Here is a 16291-nt window from a genome sequence, read left to right on the forward strand (position 1 = left end):
TATGAGCTTTTCAATCCTCCTTGGATACACACTGGAATCACCTGGGGACCTTGAAAAAGGACTAATGCCTAAGCCCCACCCTAGAATTTCTGATTTACTTGTTCTGGGTGAAGCCCGGACACCAAAAGTTTTAAAAGCTCCCAGCTGATCTAACGTGCAACCAAAGCTGCGACTCTCCATGCTAGAGCAGTTCTCAAAACTGAGCGTGCATCAGGACTCCCTGGAAGGCGTGTCACAACCCAGAGTGCTGGGCCCCTGGAGCCTCTGAGTCAGCAGTGTGGGGTGGGTCCCGAGAACCTGCATTTCCAACAGATCCCAGGTGAAGCTGATGCCATGGGTTTGGGGAATCACACTGCCCTGGGTATTTAAGGACAGATGTATAGGACAAAAAGCAACTCAGTCGTTAGGCGTCTGCCTTTGGCTCGGGTCATGATCCCAGGGTCCTGGGATCGAGCCCCGCATCGGGCTCCCTGCTCAGCGGGAAGCCTGCTTCTCCCTCTCCCACTCCCCCTGCTTGTGTTCCCTCTCTTGCTGTGTTTCTCTCTGTCAAATCAATCAATCAATCAATCAATCAATCAATCTATCTTTAGGACAAAAAACAAGATGTACTTCTGGGGAAAATGTTCTAAGAAAAAAATCCCTTCCCCGTTTCAGTGTTCAGAGAAGAAGTCCTAAACGTACCATCTCAAGTATTCACACAGTTCCCAAGTTCTAGTTCAGGCTGATAATATTATAAACGGCCACATACACCTCCCTGGATGGAAATGGGGGAACCAGATTGGTTTATTTTTTCTTCATATTATCCTGTGACCTCTGAAAAGTGAGAGCCATTACTACTGAAAATGATGGTGGCCCTCACTGCATTCAGGAGTGTGCCCCCAAATAACTGAAGGTTACCATCAATTGGCTCTCATTTTCATGACTTAAGAAAGGTTTAACCTATGATCCCAAATCTTAGCCTGGAAGCTGAGAAATTTTAAGCTTGCTTGAATATTATTTTTTTTTTAAAGTTACTTACCTTCATGGCTGCTGGAGAAATACCCCCCTCTGATATAGGACGACTGGCAGTTAGGCACTTCTGAAAGAGAAACAGACACATACTCTGTCAGTAGCTTCTGTACGTGAGTCAGCACATCTCTTGAACTGCAGCCCCGTAGTGAAGCCCCTAGACCTTCTCCTGCTCCCAGGTCATGTCTTTCTGGTCTTGACCTGGGACAGAGGTGCCACCCTAACTGGCAACATGGGCAACACCCTCACCCACCATTTGAAAGTAGGACTCTTGGCTCCTCATCAAGAGAACAAGAAGGAAAAAATGATGCTTCATTCTTATAACTTGTTCATTTTAGAAATTAGTTAACACCAAATCTGGGGAGAGAGCTAATGGTATAAAAAGAAACTGGCTTTCAAAAGGCCGAGCTTGGCCTTCTGTCTCTACTGACTCAGGGGCTTTGGGGGTTAGAGTGGGATGAGGGGTGCTTTAGATCTTTCCCAATTTGCTCCCCTTTTTAGGCCAAAGAGGTTAGGGGATTTGAGGTTAGGAAGCGAGGGCAAGGCCATTTGGAAGGACGTTTCCCCATGTTGGAAGTGTTGGAATGAAACCCGAACTCAAGTGGGCTCTTTTTCAAGCATCAGGTTATCCAGGTGTCCACTGAGAGGAAAGCTGGTAGGTTGAGTTGTGCCCATGTGGGACACATGAATTACAGATATGGTAACATCTGCTGAGTGTCTTGCTTTAAGTGGGGTGGGGTGGGGTGGGGTGAAAAAACTCTTCAGGACGGATTAAAATGTCAATCCCCAAGGAAAAATATTGCTGGTCATGCCTGTTCCTGAGAAAAATACATCAAAGCTTTTAGGAGGAATGCCAGTGAGAATTTTACAAGCTATCAATACCTATACGCTTGGTAATTTTTTTTATCATAAAGCAACAGATGTCTCCCTTCTGTCTACCTCCCAGCCTTTCCCATAATCCATTTCTGCCTGAATTGAGCAATCTATGTATTATCTCCCAGAAAGCCAAGAGCAAACTATATAGCCAATTCCACTTGCAAAATTCATTCAAATACATACTGCCCCACCCTTCCCCAGGGTCTTCAAGAAAAACTGCCATGGAAAAGGCTGAAAACCTACCCACCACCCTCAAATTCCTTTAGCACCAACTGCAAGAAAAGAGTGAGAAAGTTTAAGTAATTTCTGAAAGAAGAGGAAAAGAAGAGGAGGAAACAGTTTCTAAATGTGCCAAATGCAGAATTCCAACTCTTCTTACCCCTAATGATCTCATTTAATATGCCTGGCCTATAAGATTCGTAGTTCGTGAATGAGTGTGTATGGTGGTGGCAGAGGAGGGGGGAACCCCCAAGCACAGCTTAAACTTCTTGATATGCTTATGTTTCTAGACAAGAGGTAACCCACAACCAGACAAGGGTGCCCTAACATGTTACCTCTCCCCGTGTACATCAGCAGCCTCTGAAGGACACCTGCAGCCTCCTTGCCCAGATGAAAGGAATGCAATAGGGCAGTGAATCCCATGAGGCAATCAACAAGACAGCCTTTTCCATGGTGTACCCAGCACCCCATATAGTCATGACATACCAGGTGATTTCTCAGAATACCAGTCATTTCAAGAATAGAAAGAATCCCATTCTACGTGTAGACCCTCTTCCTTATGCTCATATTGGGAGTTTGTGAGTCTACCCTTTTCAAAAGGAAAGCCGTAAAGCTAGGGGCAAGGACTAAAATGCAGAAATGATATTTCCTAGGTCCAGTGACCCTTAGATAATAGGTCTTAAAAAGGGCATTGCCACGACTGGATCTTTAGGCTTGGACTCAGAGGTGTACTCCCCACCACTTTTGAATAACTACTGCACTTCCTCCCACTGGATGGCTTTTCTGTTTTGTTTTGTATTTAGTTATGAATAAACAAGTTGGCTTTAGTAGCTCCTAAGTTCTTTGAGGGTGATTTTTTATAAAACTATTCCCTAAAGCCCTGCACAGAGAAGACAATAACGACCAGACAGATCAATGAGAGAATGAAGGAAGAAATGGCATGACTTTGTGCTAACCTGAATCAACGCAGTAATCCCGGGGCTCCTGCTTGATTCCCATTGGTGACTGGAACCCATGTGCTGGGGGGCCTGGCATGCCTGGGACCCCATGTTCATAGAGTGGATCATGGTATTCTTGTTTGAATCCCTGAGGGGGCGGGGGAGCTGCAGGGACAATCGGTTCTGACATTTGCCGGTGGTAATTGGGGCGATTATCTCCAGGAACTCCCGACTGAGGAGGGAAGGGGTGGCAGGGTTCAGACAGTTGTCTCTGAAATCTGCAAGAAGAAAGTAGTTACAGTTTTTAGCTAAGAACATGATATATGCCTACTCTGATTTAGCACTGGGAATTAGAAGTTCAGATAAATGAAATTATTTGCAAAGCACTTATTAATGCCTATTTCTGAACATTTTACCCTCTTTCCAAAATTATAGGGCATATTTCAGACCTCTTGAGTCAGGGAGTGGCAAAAAAGCAATCAAAGCAATGACACGGTAGCCTCTTGTCTCCCATGCATGTTTATTTCATACAGTCCCTCTGTACAATTGGGCCAGGTTATGTGTCTAAATATATAAGACCACTTATTTGCAAATAGGACTAACGTATACATATGTTTATTAGTTCATTCCTTCTTTTACCTGTAGATAGAATCAAATTTTAAAGACCAAAGAGTACAAATTGACCAGTTAGAAAATGTAATTTAAAAAATCCCATTCGTAATAGCAATGAAAAACAGAAAATCTCTAGGAATAATCAGGAAATGTGTAGGCCACATAAGAATAAAACCTTAAAACTGTTTTTTTTTTTTTTTAAAGATTTTATTTATTTATTTGAGAGAGAGAATGAGAGAGACAGAGAGCACATGAGAGGGGGGATGGTCAGAGGGAGAAGCAGACTCCCCGCCGAGCAGGGAGCCTGATGAGGGACTCGATCCCGGGACTCCAGGATCATGACCTGAGCCGAAGGCAGTCGCTTAACCAACTGAGCCACCCAGGCACCCCAAAACTCTTTTCTGAGGAAAAGAAAGAAAATTTAGTTAAAGAGAAAACATTTAGAGGACTTTGAAGCTATTGGTTCACTGACAATTATTCTTTAAAAGCAATGCCTTCCCAATCAACTTGATAAAATGATTCTATACTTTATTTAAAATAGTAAACAATTTTTGAAAAGAAATAATGATCTTTTAGATATATTCACAAATTTTCTAAAACTGCAATAATTAAAACAGCAATATAAGGAATGAAAGATAGGCATATCTAAGGAATTGAATGGGAAGTCAAAAACTGTCAGGTATATTCTAAAATTTACTACTTGTTAAAGTTAGCATTTCAAATTAGTGAGGGGAAGGTCCCTGTTTTATACCACATGTCAAAATAAATTTCATATGGATTCAAGATTTCAATGTGAAACCTTAATGACAGAGAAAATATATGTGGAAACATATAATCTGAGAGTGAGGGAAAACCTTTTTACACATCATACCAACAGTGGAAATCATCAAGATAAATATGGATATTCCTCATTGTATAAATTTCTACAGTTCAAAAAACACCAGAAACAAAATCAAAAGAAAACAAACCGAGGAGAATGTCTCTAACAGTCAGAAAACATCAGAAACAAAAACCAAAAACAAAACAAGCTGGAGAAAAATCTCTAACAGGTACAGCAATATTGTTGACATAAGCAGCTTTTAAAAATCAGTAGAGAATGAATATCCCAGTAGAAAAAAATGGGTAACGGACATAAATAGGAAAATCACTAAAGAAGAAATACTAATGATCGTAAACAAACAAGAAGTTCAACGTCATTAGTGATCAAAAAAGTACTAAGAGAGAAAAGGTTTGTCCTGGTTAGTTGGAGGATGAATCAGTAGTTAATAGATCTGTGCCTGGCACAGAAAAAGCACTGAAATCATAAATACGATGAGATCTAGTTACAAGGATGGTCACCAGTGCAAGCCTCCAACAAGGGAACTGGCTAAGCACATTGTGATATAGCTCTTTAGTTGAGAGCAACGATCAAATATGGTGTAATACACAAATATGTAAGAACCTGGAAAGATATTTTTGACATACTGTGGAAGTTACAAAGAACATCAAATTTTTGCAAAAATAAAAATTATTTATGAAAAAAAGTATGGTGTCATACAAATCTTGGAGAGAGCTGCATAACTAAATGTGAACACTGTTTCTTTGGTTGGTTATGATATTAGAGGATTTTCTTTTTTTGCTCATCTGCAGTTTAATAAATATACACTACCATATAATAAGACAGAACAATAAAAGCCTTTTGTTATTAATTGGGTAGCATTAATATCCTTCAGCTGTCAGAAAAATCCAAAAGTATGTCAACTGCACTTTCTCTGTTGGAAGGGCAGTATAGCAAAAGGGAAAGTGATAGAGGGCAAATTTTCTTGGCTTCAGTTTCCTCATCTGTAACATGGGGGTGTATTATGCATCAAAATGCTACTGGAATGATAAAATAAAATCATGTCTACAAAGCATGGTTTGCACCACAGTTGGAGGATAGGTGTAGAAGTTAGAGATGGTAACCCTCAAGGTGAGGTCTCGATCCATGAAATATGTGTAAGACACTCATCTCTGTGTATAAAGAAAAGCAACTGTGAATATATGCCCTCAGGTAGAAAGCAGGAGCCGAGGTTCAGGTTCAAAAATAAAAAATTTACAACAATGAATTCCAGTGGGTTATTTAAAATCAACAATAGAATCCTGTAATATTAAGGTCTTACTCTAACTTTCACTTGAATCCTATGAATAGCTTTCATAAAATAACTTGAATTTGATTTGAATCAATCTGTGGCAACAGGTGGCCAACAGATTTCTAGAATATCAAGATTCAAAATCTTTAACTGAAGAGATTTGGATGCAGAAGAAACATTGTTTAGATCAGGGTTTAGCAAGGCACTCACTCTGTGGGGATCTTTACCACCTTACCAAAAGCAGTACCGCAAGATCATGTCATAACATGAAGATCACCAAACAGTTTTACATATGCTTATCCTTTTATCCCAGACACCAAAGGCATCAGAATCTGCCTGGCCAATGTATTAAACAAGTTGTACAAACTATTTAAGGTTCGAGGGGTTGAGAGCCTTTCCCAGCGGCGCTGAATGCATTACAGTGGAACTTCTTCAGGAATGCGGATTTTCAAGGTTGCTGTTATTTAAGGAAACCCTTCCAGGGTCTTTGAAGAAGTGTAAATTTGAAACCCGGGTTTAGGCTTGACATTTAGAATACAGGCAGCAGCGGCCCACTGCAAACCTGATTTTTGAAGTGAATTCTGAAGAAGTGGGCAGAAAAGAAAGATGAAGATATTCTCAAGGCCTTATTTTTATAAAGTACCAAACCTCCCAGCCAAGTACTAACTAGGCCCGACCCTGCTTAGCTTCCGAGATCAGACCTTACACTAGCAGGAAGAAACAGTAACAGAGGCACCCATCTTCCACATTCTCTCCCCTCTGCCACCATCTTGGCTCCTTCAAAGGTGACCTCCACAAATCACTTCCTTTGATGGCTCTGGGAGGGCGCAGAACCGCTCAGTTCTGTAACCAGAGCCCCTGCAGCTGACAGGCCCAAGCCCTTCACTTCCTCCCGGTGCCTAGCTTCTCACCTTCCAGAATGAAACTCTAGAGTCGGCCTGGTGCGGCCCCTTGAGGAAGAGGTACGTCCATATGGGTACCAGCCAGCAGCCCCTGCCCCTCCCCCAAGCCCCACTTTAAGGGTGCTTGGAGCTTAGGGGCCGGGGATCTGCAGAACAGATTCTATAATTGGGATGGTTCAGTCCTGGTTTGTTTTGAGGGAGTGGCATGGCAAAGGGGATCTTAAGGGTAGGTCACAAAACCAACATGTTTGGAGAAAAGATTCGCTCAGAGCTTGCTGTTGATAATGGCTTTTATTTGCAGAGATTAGAAAAGTAATTCCACTCTTGTCCTCAAAATACATTCTGTGAACTTTACTCACTGACCTTCATTTGAACCCCCTTCCCCTTTCCGCAATCCTTTTGAAGTATCTAAGAATGTGTTGTATATATAATACAGCTAGGACAAAGATGCCTCTTGTTTACTGAGGCAGGCAATCATTTTCAGTGGAGGAGCGGCTTGGTTCCTCACAAACCCCTTCTGCTCACCCCGCTCCCTTCTCCCTCCCACACCCGCCATCCCAACAGAACTCCTCAGGCCGTAGTGAACTCACAGTTGGTAGTTGGTGAGCAAAAGAAGATTTCTGACTATCAAGTGAGCTTAAATTCAATAGGTTACAGATTAAAGCTTTTTCGGTGCCAGTTTATTTAAAGAACCAGTTATTTATTTATTTGTCAGATTTATATAGCGCCTTTCCTCCCAAGAGCTCACCCACGCTACCAACATTTGGTTTACGTTATGAAAACCGTTAGATGCTTTTTCTGCATTTCCTTTTCGGTTTCTGCTGCCAACACACAGAGTAAACACAATGCTTAGAGGAAGAATGGAGAAAAGTGTGGATTGGAAGAAGGCTACGCAGTGGCTATGGGTGCCAGGTAAAGTAGCCGTGGTTCAGAGGCCGCCGGGAGATGATACATAAAGTCGGCCAAGAAACCAACACCATGTACTTAATGTTTCCATTAAGGCTAAGAGAAGATAGAACAGGGAAGCAGCATAGTCGGGTGAGAGGCTGTGGCTGTGAAGGCAGAAGATCCTGGGCTGAAATCCAATCTTTACCACTTACTGGCTGTGTGACCTTGGGTGAGTTATGTAACTGTTCTGAGCCTCATTTTCCTTATCAATAAAGTAAGGACAACCAGGATACCTGTCCAAAAGTCTGTTGTAAAGGTTACAAAAGCTAATGCATGAAACAGGGCCTGGCTCGCTGTTCTCAGTATACATTACCTTCAAACACCACCATCAACTGCCCATGTCCTCCCCTACCCCCCAACAAGCGAAATTCAGAAGCTAGACAACCGTAAGGGGAGATTAAGGAATTGGGAGAAAACTATCACACAAATATAACAGAGTCCACTAGTTGCCTACCCAATATCCACTCTCCTTTCTCAGAATGAAAATGCTGATTTGTATTCACATTTATTTCACACTAATGTTTACTTTCCTGCCATATTCCAAGAGCCAGACACTGTTACCAAACAGAACTCGAACACTCCCTAAAAGCCCACCACAGAACTCTGAAAAAGCTCGCAGGGCTCTGTGAGGTCTGTCAGCACTGTCTCGACTCAAATTTGGCCCATCTAAACTGTGATAAAACACTGATAGATGAGGAACAAAATATGTCCTTTAAAGGCCTAGATGTTTGTCTGATTTCCTAACATCAAACACAGAAGAAGGACGGGGATGGAAATACAGGATGTCCTCAGAATATCAGCTGGTGAGAGTATTATTAGCTTTATATGTACAACACTAATACGTCTGATGATGAAAAGATTAGGAATAAAGGGAGCTTTACATGGTAAAAACTTACCCTTAACCAGTGAAGCAACAGAAGTTTCTAAGCTGTGCTATCTGCATCATTTTAGGAAGATTCCTTTATGGAATACGAGAGTGATCTTTAAAAAGTGTCACAGAAGCTAGCATTTACTGAGCACCTTCTCTGTGCCAGTACGACGTCATTTAATCCACCCGATGATTCTAGGTGGTAAGTAACTACCATTCTCCCATTTCCAGATGAAGAAACCAAAGCTCAGACAAATTTAAGTGCCTGCCTGAGGTCATACAGATAGGAAGTAGCAGAGGTGGGATTCAATCCCAGGCCCAACTCCAGAGCCTACACTGTTTCTATAACTACTCTTAAATACTCTCTTGATGATATTTAAATAAAAATCATATAGTCCAGACAACTAGAAAACTCCCATATGTTTGGAAATTAAGAAATATATTTTTAAAGAACTACAGGATTGAGAGAAAAAAAGAAAACACTTAGAACTGAGCTTTTAAATTAAATCAGAATTTTAATTTAAATCAGAACTTGAGGGATGCAGCTAAAAAGCAGGACTTGGGTAGGGAAATCAAATAACTGATTGTCCAAATCAGGACATCTGGGGGAGTAAAAAGGAAAGCTATGAGCAATAACTTCCATTAGGCATAAACTATAAGTGACCTGGGACAAACTCCAATATCTGGTCATTCCAGCCTTAGGAGAAGTTTTATTTGGTTATATGTTATACTATAAAGAAAAAAAGCTAAAAAATTAATGAGTGAATCATCCAACCAAAGCAGCTAGGAAAAGAAAAACAATGAAAGAAAATAGAAAGAATAAAAGATTTTAGTAAGAGCAGAGAGAAATCAACGAAAAAACATCTAATAGAGAGGATGAACAAAACCGAACTTGATTTGTTGAAAAGACAGATGATATTGTCTGCCAAGGACTAACTAGAGATTTTATGGCAATTAATTGTAAAACTCAGACAAAATGGAAAAATTCCCAGAAAAAGTAATTTATTAAATTCACTCAACTAAACAGAAATTCAGAGCAACACCAGAAAAGTGAAGATTCTTAACTGGTAGTTAAAAATCTGCCCACAAGGAAAATATCAGGCCCAAATGATTTTACTTATAAATTCTTCCAAAAATTCAAGGAATAAAGAATTCTAATTTCACATGCGCTATTCTGGTATACATAAAAAGGAGGACACCCTCTACTCATTTGAGGAGAATAACTTCAATGCTAAAACCCAACAAGGATAATATAAGAAAAAAAATTATACCTTACTCTCAATCATAAATACGGATGCAGAAGTTCTCAATATATGTTAGAATAAAAAGTCCAGCAAAAAAGGTAATATATAACAAATAAGTTAGGTTTAGCACACGAATACAAGGTTGGTTTCATATAAACCAATGTAGCTCACTACATTAAGAAATGGAAGGAGCAAATTCATTTGATGATGTCAACAGACAGAAAACATGTTTGATAAAATTCAATATCCATTCATATTAAAAACTCTGAGTAAACTAGGAACAGAAGGAAATTTCCTTTAGCTTGATATGAGGTAACAAGCTAAAAACAATCCCTCTTAAGATTCAAAACTAAAAACACCCCTCACTCTAACCATTAGAAGTACATCATTCAGTCTGTCAAAGAAGGTTCCATTAAGCATCTCCGAAACTCAGTTTCGGATCCCAAAGTGAATTTGTGCTGCCATACATAACATGCTATTAACAGCAGTGCGTGGAGAGGGGATGCGTCAGACACATTCACTTCATTCCAGGCCAGGCTACAGATATGACTCACAGTCAGGTTCTTCCCTCTCTAAAAACTACAAAATCTGAAGGACAAAAATGAACAGCAATTTATTGGGGATGGACTTTAAGGGAGGAAGTAGAAACAACAGAAAGCCTCGAGTATATTAAATCTCTTAAATCTGTACAGCATCTTCAGGGAATGAATACTTATCTATCAAATCACAATTCCACCAAACGTAAGCTCATTCCTTTAAGCTTTGAAGATGTGATCATAACCACTGAGGGAGAGAATTTTCTCAAACAGGTTAGGTTATTCACATAACTGACCCTTTCTGGATGACTCTGGGGCATTCTATTCTATCAATTCAGCAGGACGGCCTATGACAATACTGATCCCTTGGGGAACATCAAGAAGCAGAGGATTTTTCCACCAGCAGTACTGTCTTAGATGCTGTCATTTCTTGAGATCTGCCTCTTAATGCTGAGTGAGAGAGCAGCAGATCCCCAAATTTTTAGATGATAAATTTCCTAGCGGAGCCTCTTCAGTTGAATTGTGGGAACTCCTTCAACTTGAGATGTAATGAGAAATGGTATAACAGAGGACAAAATCATACCTGGCCAGTACGATGGGTATAACATAGGAACATTTTCTAAATTCCTCCACTTAGCCCATGTAAACATCGTAAGCAGCACGATGAAAAAACTTTTGAGATCGGGATGGCTGAACGAAAAATACGCCTCCTCTTTAAGGAGCAGCTGGTCTTTAAGGATAAATGGAACATGTCTCAACATGCCAAATTACATGGTTTTTTTTTTTTTTTCCTCCTTGAGGGGGAGGAAATCACGAATATAAATCATGGCTTCCAAACACAGTATTTATCTTCTAAAAATAACTTATGACTTGTGAAAAATTATATACTAAGATTATATAGAACATTACAAATGTACTTTTGAATAGATTATATTTTATTTGTTTAAAGTATAATTCTAGCAAACTGCTATCACTATCAATAAACATACACTGAGAACAAGTAAGATACTGGGCTGAGAAGGTTCTAAATCATGGTTTTTAAACCTCAAAAAGTTTATTCAACTGCAGAGGCATACTGTGAGCAAAACAAAAAAGATAACTGTCACAACATGAGTTTAGACGAGTGAAATAGGAATTTAGTAGGATTTTGTAATGTAAAACAAGGATAGAGTTCTGGTAGTTTAAGAGAATGTTAGCAACCCCTCCCCACCCCCCAAATCATAACCAAAACAAGTGGTGCAGTTATAAATGCTTTGGTTTCTAAATGTAGGCCCCTGTAGTTGGCTATGTGACCATTAGGAAGTCCCTTAGCTGCTCTGAGGCCTGATATTCTTATCTGTGGAATAGGGTTTTTTACTCTGCTTTGGTTAGAGGATTGTTAAAAAGCTCAAATAAGACTATTTCCTGGGGTGCCTGGGTGGCTCAGTTGGTTAAGCATCTGACTTCGGCTCAGGTCATGATCTCAGGGTCCTGGGATCAGGGCCCCATGTCAGGCCCCGTACTCAGCAGAGAGTCTACTTCTCTCTCTCCCTTTGTCCCTCCTCTGCTCATGCTCTCTCTGTCTCTCTCTCAAATAAATAAACAAAATCTTAAAAAAAAAAAGACTATTTCCTTCATATCTTACAAAATACCATATATTTTTCGTAGGGGGTTATTTTTGAAGTAATATTCTTAGATTGCATTTAATAAAAAGTTAGCAAAGAACAAACTCTAATTACCAGAAAAGTAATCTGCTCCATTTTAGGCAGGCATAATAATTAGGAGAGGTGGGATTATGAGGCTTGTTATCATACACAAGTGCAATTACTATTACTTTTACAAAATCAGACCAAGGCTTTCAGTTTGCCTCATTTTCTGTGTGCTCTCTAGTATCTACAAGCAAAATCATTTGTCATGTCTTTGATGTACTTTGCATCACCCAAAGAGCACATGGATACCATCATTAATAATAGACAAGGGCAATAAGAACAAAATTCGGAGTCCTGGGTATTTGATACTTGAGGAAAAGGTGGGCTGGAGTAAGGATGGGGGTAGAAGAAACAGCTGGATCATGATTTCTCAAAGTATGACAATAAAATATCCAGGCCATGCCCCCAGACCCACCAACTCAAAATCTGGGGCAGAGTAAGGAATCTGCATTTTTAATAAGCCCCTGTGGGAACTCCTGCTGTACACTTGCAACTTTGCGATTACAGTGCCCTAGGGTAGAAGACTGAGTGTCCCAGTGTTGCTTTTCTTTTATCGATTCAGGACTTTGCCCTTCACCCCAGTTCTCTCAAGGATCTCTGTATCAGCCCAGTGTGTGTGAGGTCTTTTTATTCTAGACCCACGGTCCTAATGGCAGAGTGCAGGGGAAGTAAGTCTAAGATACACAGGCAGATGTCAGGGAGGAATCGCCCCCTAAAAAGAAATACCTGGTTTCCGGTTCCTACCTCTCTCTTTGGACACCTGAGGGCAGATAGTCCTACATGTCAGGGATCAAACCTTCCCCTTTTGGGGGGAGGGGGCTGGGTAGCCTGGTGACAAACCTATTTCACCACTGAGACTAAGGCTTCCTGTCTGCCAGGGCTGCAAGAGGCCAAACATTCTCCTTACACAAGCCCTCTGGGTAAGAAACAGGGATTGAGGGGGAACTAGGAATAAAAGGAATTTAACATGAAGTAATTTCCCTTTACACACGGTATAACAAATACAAGGTTTGTTAAGTATTTCAAGGACCAAATATATGTCCCCCTTCATCCCTCCTCCTCAATTAATAATCCTTGCAGGAAATCAGGAAGATACTATTAAAAAGCACAAAACCAAAAAACTATTGAAATAGAAATGGTATCCAGGCCCGAGTGCACAAACTGGCAGCCTTGCAGAGTGATTTTGCCCAGAGAGGTTTTGTTTAGTCTGCAAAGTGCTGCTGTTGTTTTTAATTTGAATTAGTTGCCAACTTAAAAAACAAAACAAAACCACACAACCTGGAATTTTTACATGAAAATCCAATTTCCGAATTCTCCTGAAGAAGTGCAAGGCTGTTAACAAGGTAATAAACTGGCAAAGCTTGGTGGTAGCTGTCTCCTTCAGGTGAACTCCCTCTTGAAACCAAGGCCCACCACTGAGCCAGCCCCCGAGTCAACGCTCACCCCTTGGGCCCTATGTGTCATTGGTGTTCATGGCTCTTGGCTTCCCTAGGGGAATAAAGACTACCAGCCAAATTATGTAGTTCTTCATGGTGACTTTCACAGCCAGGGGGACAGGGGATCAGAATCAGACAAGAATGTCTGCTTTCTTTTCTGTATTTCATCTAGAAATAAAGTGACCCCTGAGAAAATACCAGGAGGTATTTGGGTTGGCCCAGGCCTGAGGAAAGTATACTCATACATCCTCCCTCTCCTGCCCCTCAGCCCCACCCCCAGCCAATGCAGAACAAGAAAGAGAGGAGGGAAATGCAACAGTCACCATCTTGCGACCCTTGGTAACATCACTGACAACTCCCCACCTATGTATGTACCAGAGAGACTCGAAATAAAAGATGGGTCTCCAGAACAGCCTATATAAAGGAAGGCCACAGGCATCCAAACTTCTAGAATACCCAGATAATGGACTTACAAGGCTGGGACCTAAGAGGTTATTAAGTTTGGTGTTAGAGTAGGTTGCCTTTCCACTTTAGTTTGTTTGATGAGTGAAAGACTCTGGGCAAGTTATTCCTGATGCCTCAGTTTCCTTATTAGGAACATAGAACCTACTTGGAGCAAAACCAGAAGATTTCTCTCTCAAATGGAGGTAATTACAAATAAGGTTTTTAGCTAATTTCCTGTTAAAATGTGTTAAAATCGGATGAGTAATAATACGTTTTGTAATTTAGCAATTTTCCCTAATACGTAAATAAAATGTTAATAAAGTATTTGTGGGTAGCATAAAGCCAAGTTCAATGCTAGTAGGCAGATTCCAGTGAGAAGCCAGGAAACCAGCCCTCGATGAGCATGGACAGACTGTCTAACCTGGTCAAGTCTCTCTTCTACCTCCATAATGGGGGGATGGTACTAACCATCTCTCCTTTATCTACTTCATAAATTGTCTAGAGTACAACAGAGTGCTATATAAACAGGTCATATTCCTATTATTCGTCTTACCTCACAAGACGCCTCAACGCAATGGGAACTTTACAGGTACCTGGTAAATATGACTAACTGCTTCCTCTCTCCCCGTGGGGTAAAAAGGAGGGGATGGAGGCAGCGAAAGAAGCCCAGATCAGCACCCACCTCTGTTCTGATGGATACTGGTTTTCAGGCATCATCTTTGGCATCTGCAGGGGCTGATGTGGCGGCCGGGGGACCGCAAAGGTTTGCTGCTGTGGTCCAGGTTCAGGAAGTGAGTGAGGGGCAGGGGCGGGGCCCACACCTGGGACCGGGCCAGCTGCAGGGGCGTGTGCAGAGGTGGGCAGAGCTGCCTGGGGTGGGGGGAATAGGGAGTTCTGATGGGTGGGTGACAGGGGGGTGGTGGGAGGGGTTAATGGCTTGAACCCAGAGGGAGGCTTCCTATCATAGGCACTGTAAACAGAAAGAGAGAAGGAACCATTAAGCTGCAATGAAGCCATTAGCATGGTCGCCAGGTCCAGCAAGATGGCTGGGCTAGGTTGCAGACCCAATCGCCAGGAAATGACAGCATTAACATAGTTAAATTGCTGGCAGCCCCGAGGGAATATTTGTACCTCCGAAAAGTGACAAACACTCTGCGTCACAGGGACTTGTTTAACACTTCTAGTGATTCTTCTCCAAGATAATTTTAGCCTCTGTTTCCGGTTTCCTTTTCCCCCCTTCTAAAAGCACTCTCCATGTATGCGTGTGGAGGGATGGATGGGGTGGGGGGCAGAGTTTATGCCCTGGGGGGGTTCCTGGCCCCCTCTCCCAAGTACTCCAGGGTCCCCAGGAAGTAGTCAGGATCTCTGTGGAAGATAAATTTCTGCCGTAACAGGACTTGAATTAACGACTCTTCTCCCCCTTTCCCAGGCAGTCTGTGTTTATCTTCTAGAGCAAAGAATGATTTAAAATTAAAGCTTCATTCCTGGGGCCTGGATATTCTTAAGTAAAGGGCACAGGCACGGGGACTTTTTCATATATTCTGATTTGAAGATTACTTCTTTGGTGCTTAAAGTTCACATTAACATATGATAGACATGAAGAAGTATATATTCCCTCCCTAGAAGCCACAGATCAAATATCCCAGTATTCAAGGTTCTTTCCCTCAGGAGGGCTCAGTACCCCACGCGCCCAGTTCCCCCGTGGAGCCGGCTTCACAGTTTTGCTTTTCATGTTTTGCACAAAGGCCCCCGGTCTGTACTGGCCTACACCTAGAGGACGACATTGCCGTGGGAGAGCACTCTGAGCGCTACCTCTGAGTGTCTGCTGGAGTCCTGGCAGCAGCCGGCTCCACGGCTCCTCTCCAGCCAGCCTTTCTCTGGTGTCACTTACCAATAGCTGAAGAGGCACTTTTCTCCATAGTTAGCACCGAGAGCCTGCTCGTGGCTGCAGGATGACAGCTCGGAGGAGGGGCTGTGCAGCTCCCGTTTGATCTTGGTTGGAGGTGGGGCATGAAGCACCACTGCAATCAGAAGAGGGATGGGGGGGGGGCGGAGAGAGAGAGGAGAGCCGATTAACAGGGAGCAAAAGGCTTTCCTTCTGCAACCCGTCAATAGTGGATGGCTCTTGGAAGTCATGCCGAGTCACATGCCCAAGAAAGCCAAACACTGAAACACAGAGCCTTCCATCTAAAACCAATGAAAAGTTCTTTCAAAGTTGGAAGTCATCATCTGACACTTTTAATTAGCTGTGGGTTTTTTTCCCCCATTTCTTTCGTGTTGGGTCTACTTCCTCAAAATTCCTGCAGGTGATGGTTCGTCAAGGTGCGAGAGAATACCAAGGGTTGCAGACATGAAGAATTTTGTTTCCAAAAGGGACAAAACAGTCAGAGATACATTGGTAGACATTACACATTAACTTGTCAAAGGCTTGAAACTGCTCTGGCAAATGCATTTCTTATTCAGA

General features: G+C 41.8%; 1 protein-coding gene across 2 annotated transcripts in view; it reads right to left on the reverse strand.

Annotated features, from left to right (window-relative positions):
* The window catches only part of ETV5 (ETS variant transcription factor 5), a 59122-nt gene that overhangs the window by 14551 nt on the left and 28280 nt on the right, over positions 1–16291 (reverse strand). For both annotated transcript variants that reach the window (XM_034999768.1, XM_034999769.1), the window contains 4 exons: positions 15719–15848; positions 14510–14797; positions 3060–3319; positions 1019–1078 (listed from right to left, as the gene is read on the reverse strand). In XM_034999768.1, coding sequence (XP_034855659.1) covers positions 1019–1078; positions 3060–3319; positions 14510–14797; positions 15719–15848 — 738 coding nt within the window. The remainder of the gene's footprint in view (positions 1–1018; positions 1079–3059; positions 3320–14509; positions 14798–15718; positions 15849–16291) is intronic.

This window comes from Mirounga leonina, unplaced genomic scaffold (genome assembly GCF_011800145.1).
Source record: "Mirounga leonina isolate KUSES-001 unplaced genomic scaffold, KU_Mleo_1.0 Mir_115, whole genome shotgun sequence".
Taxonomy (NCBI): Eukaryota; Metazoa; Chordata; class Mammalia; order Carnivora; family Phocidae; genus Mirounga; species Mirounga leonina.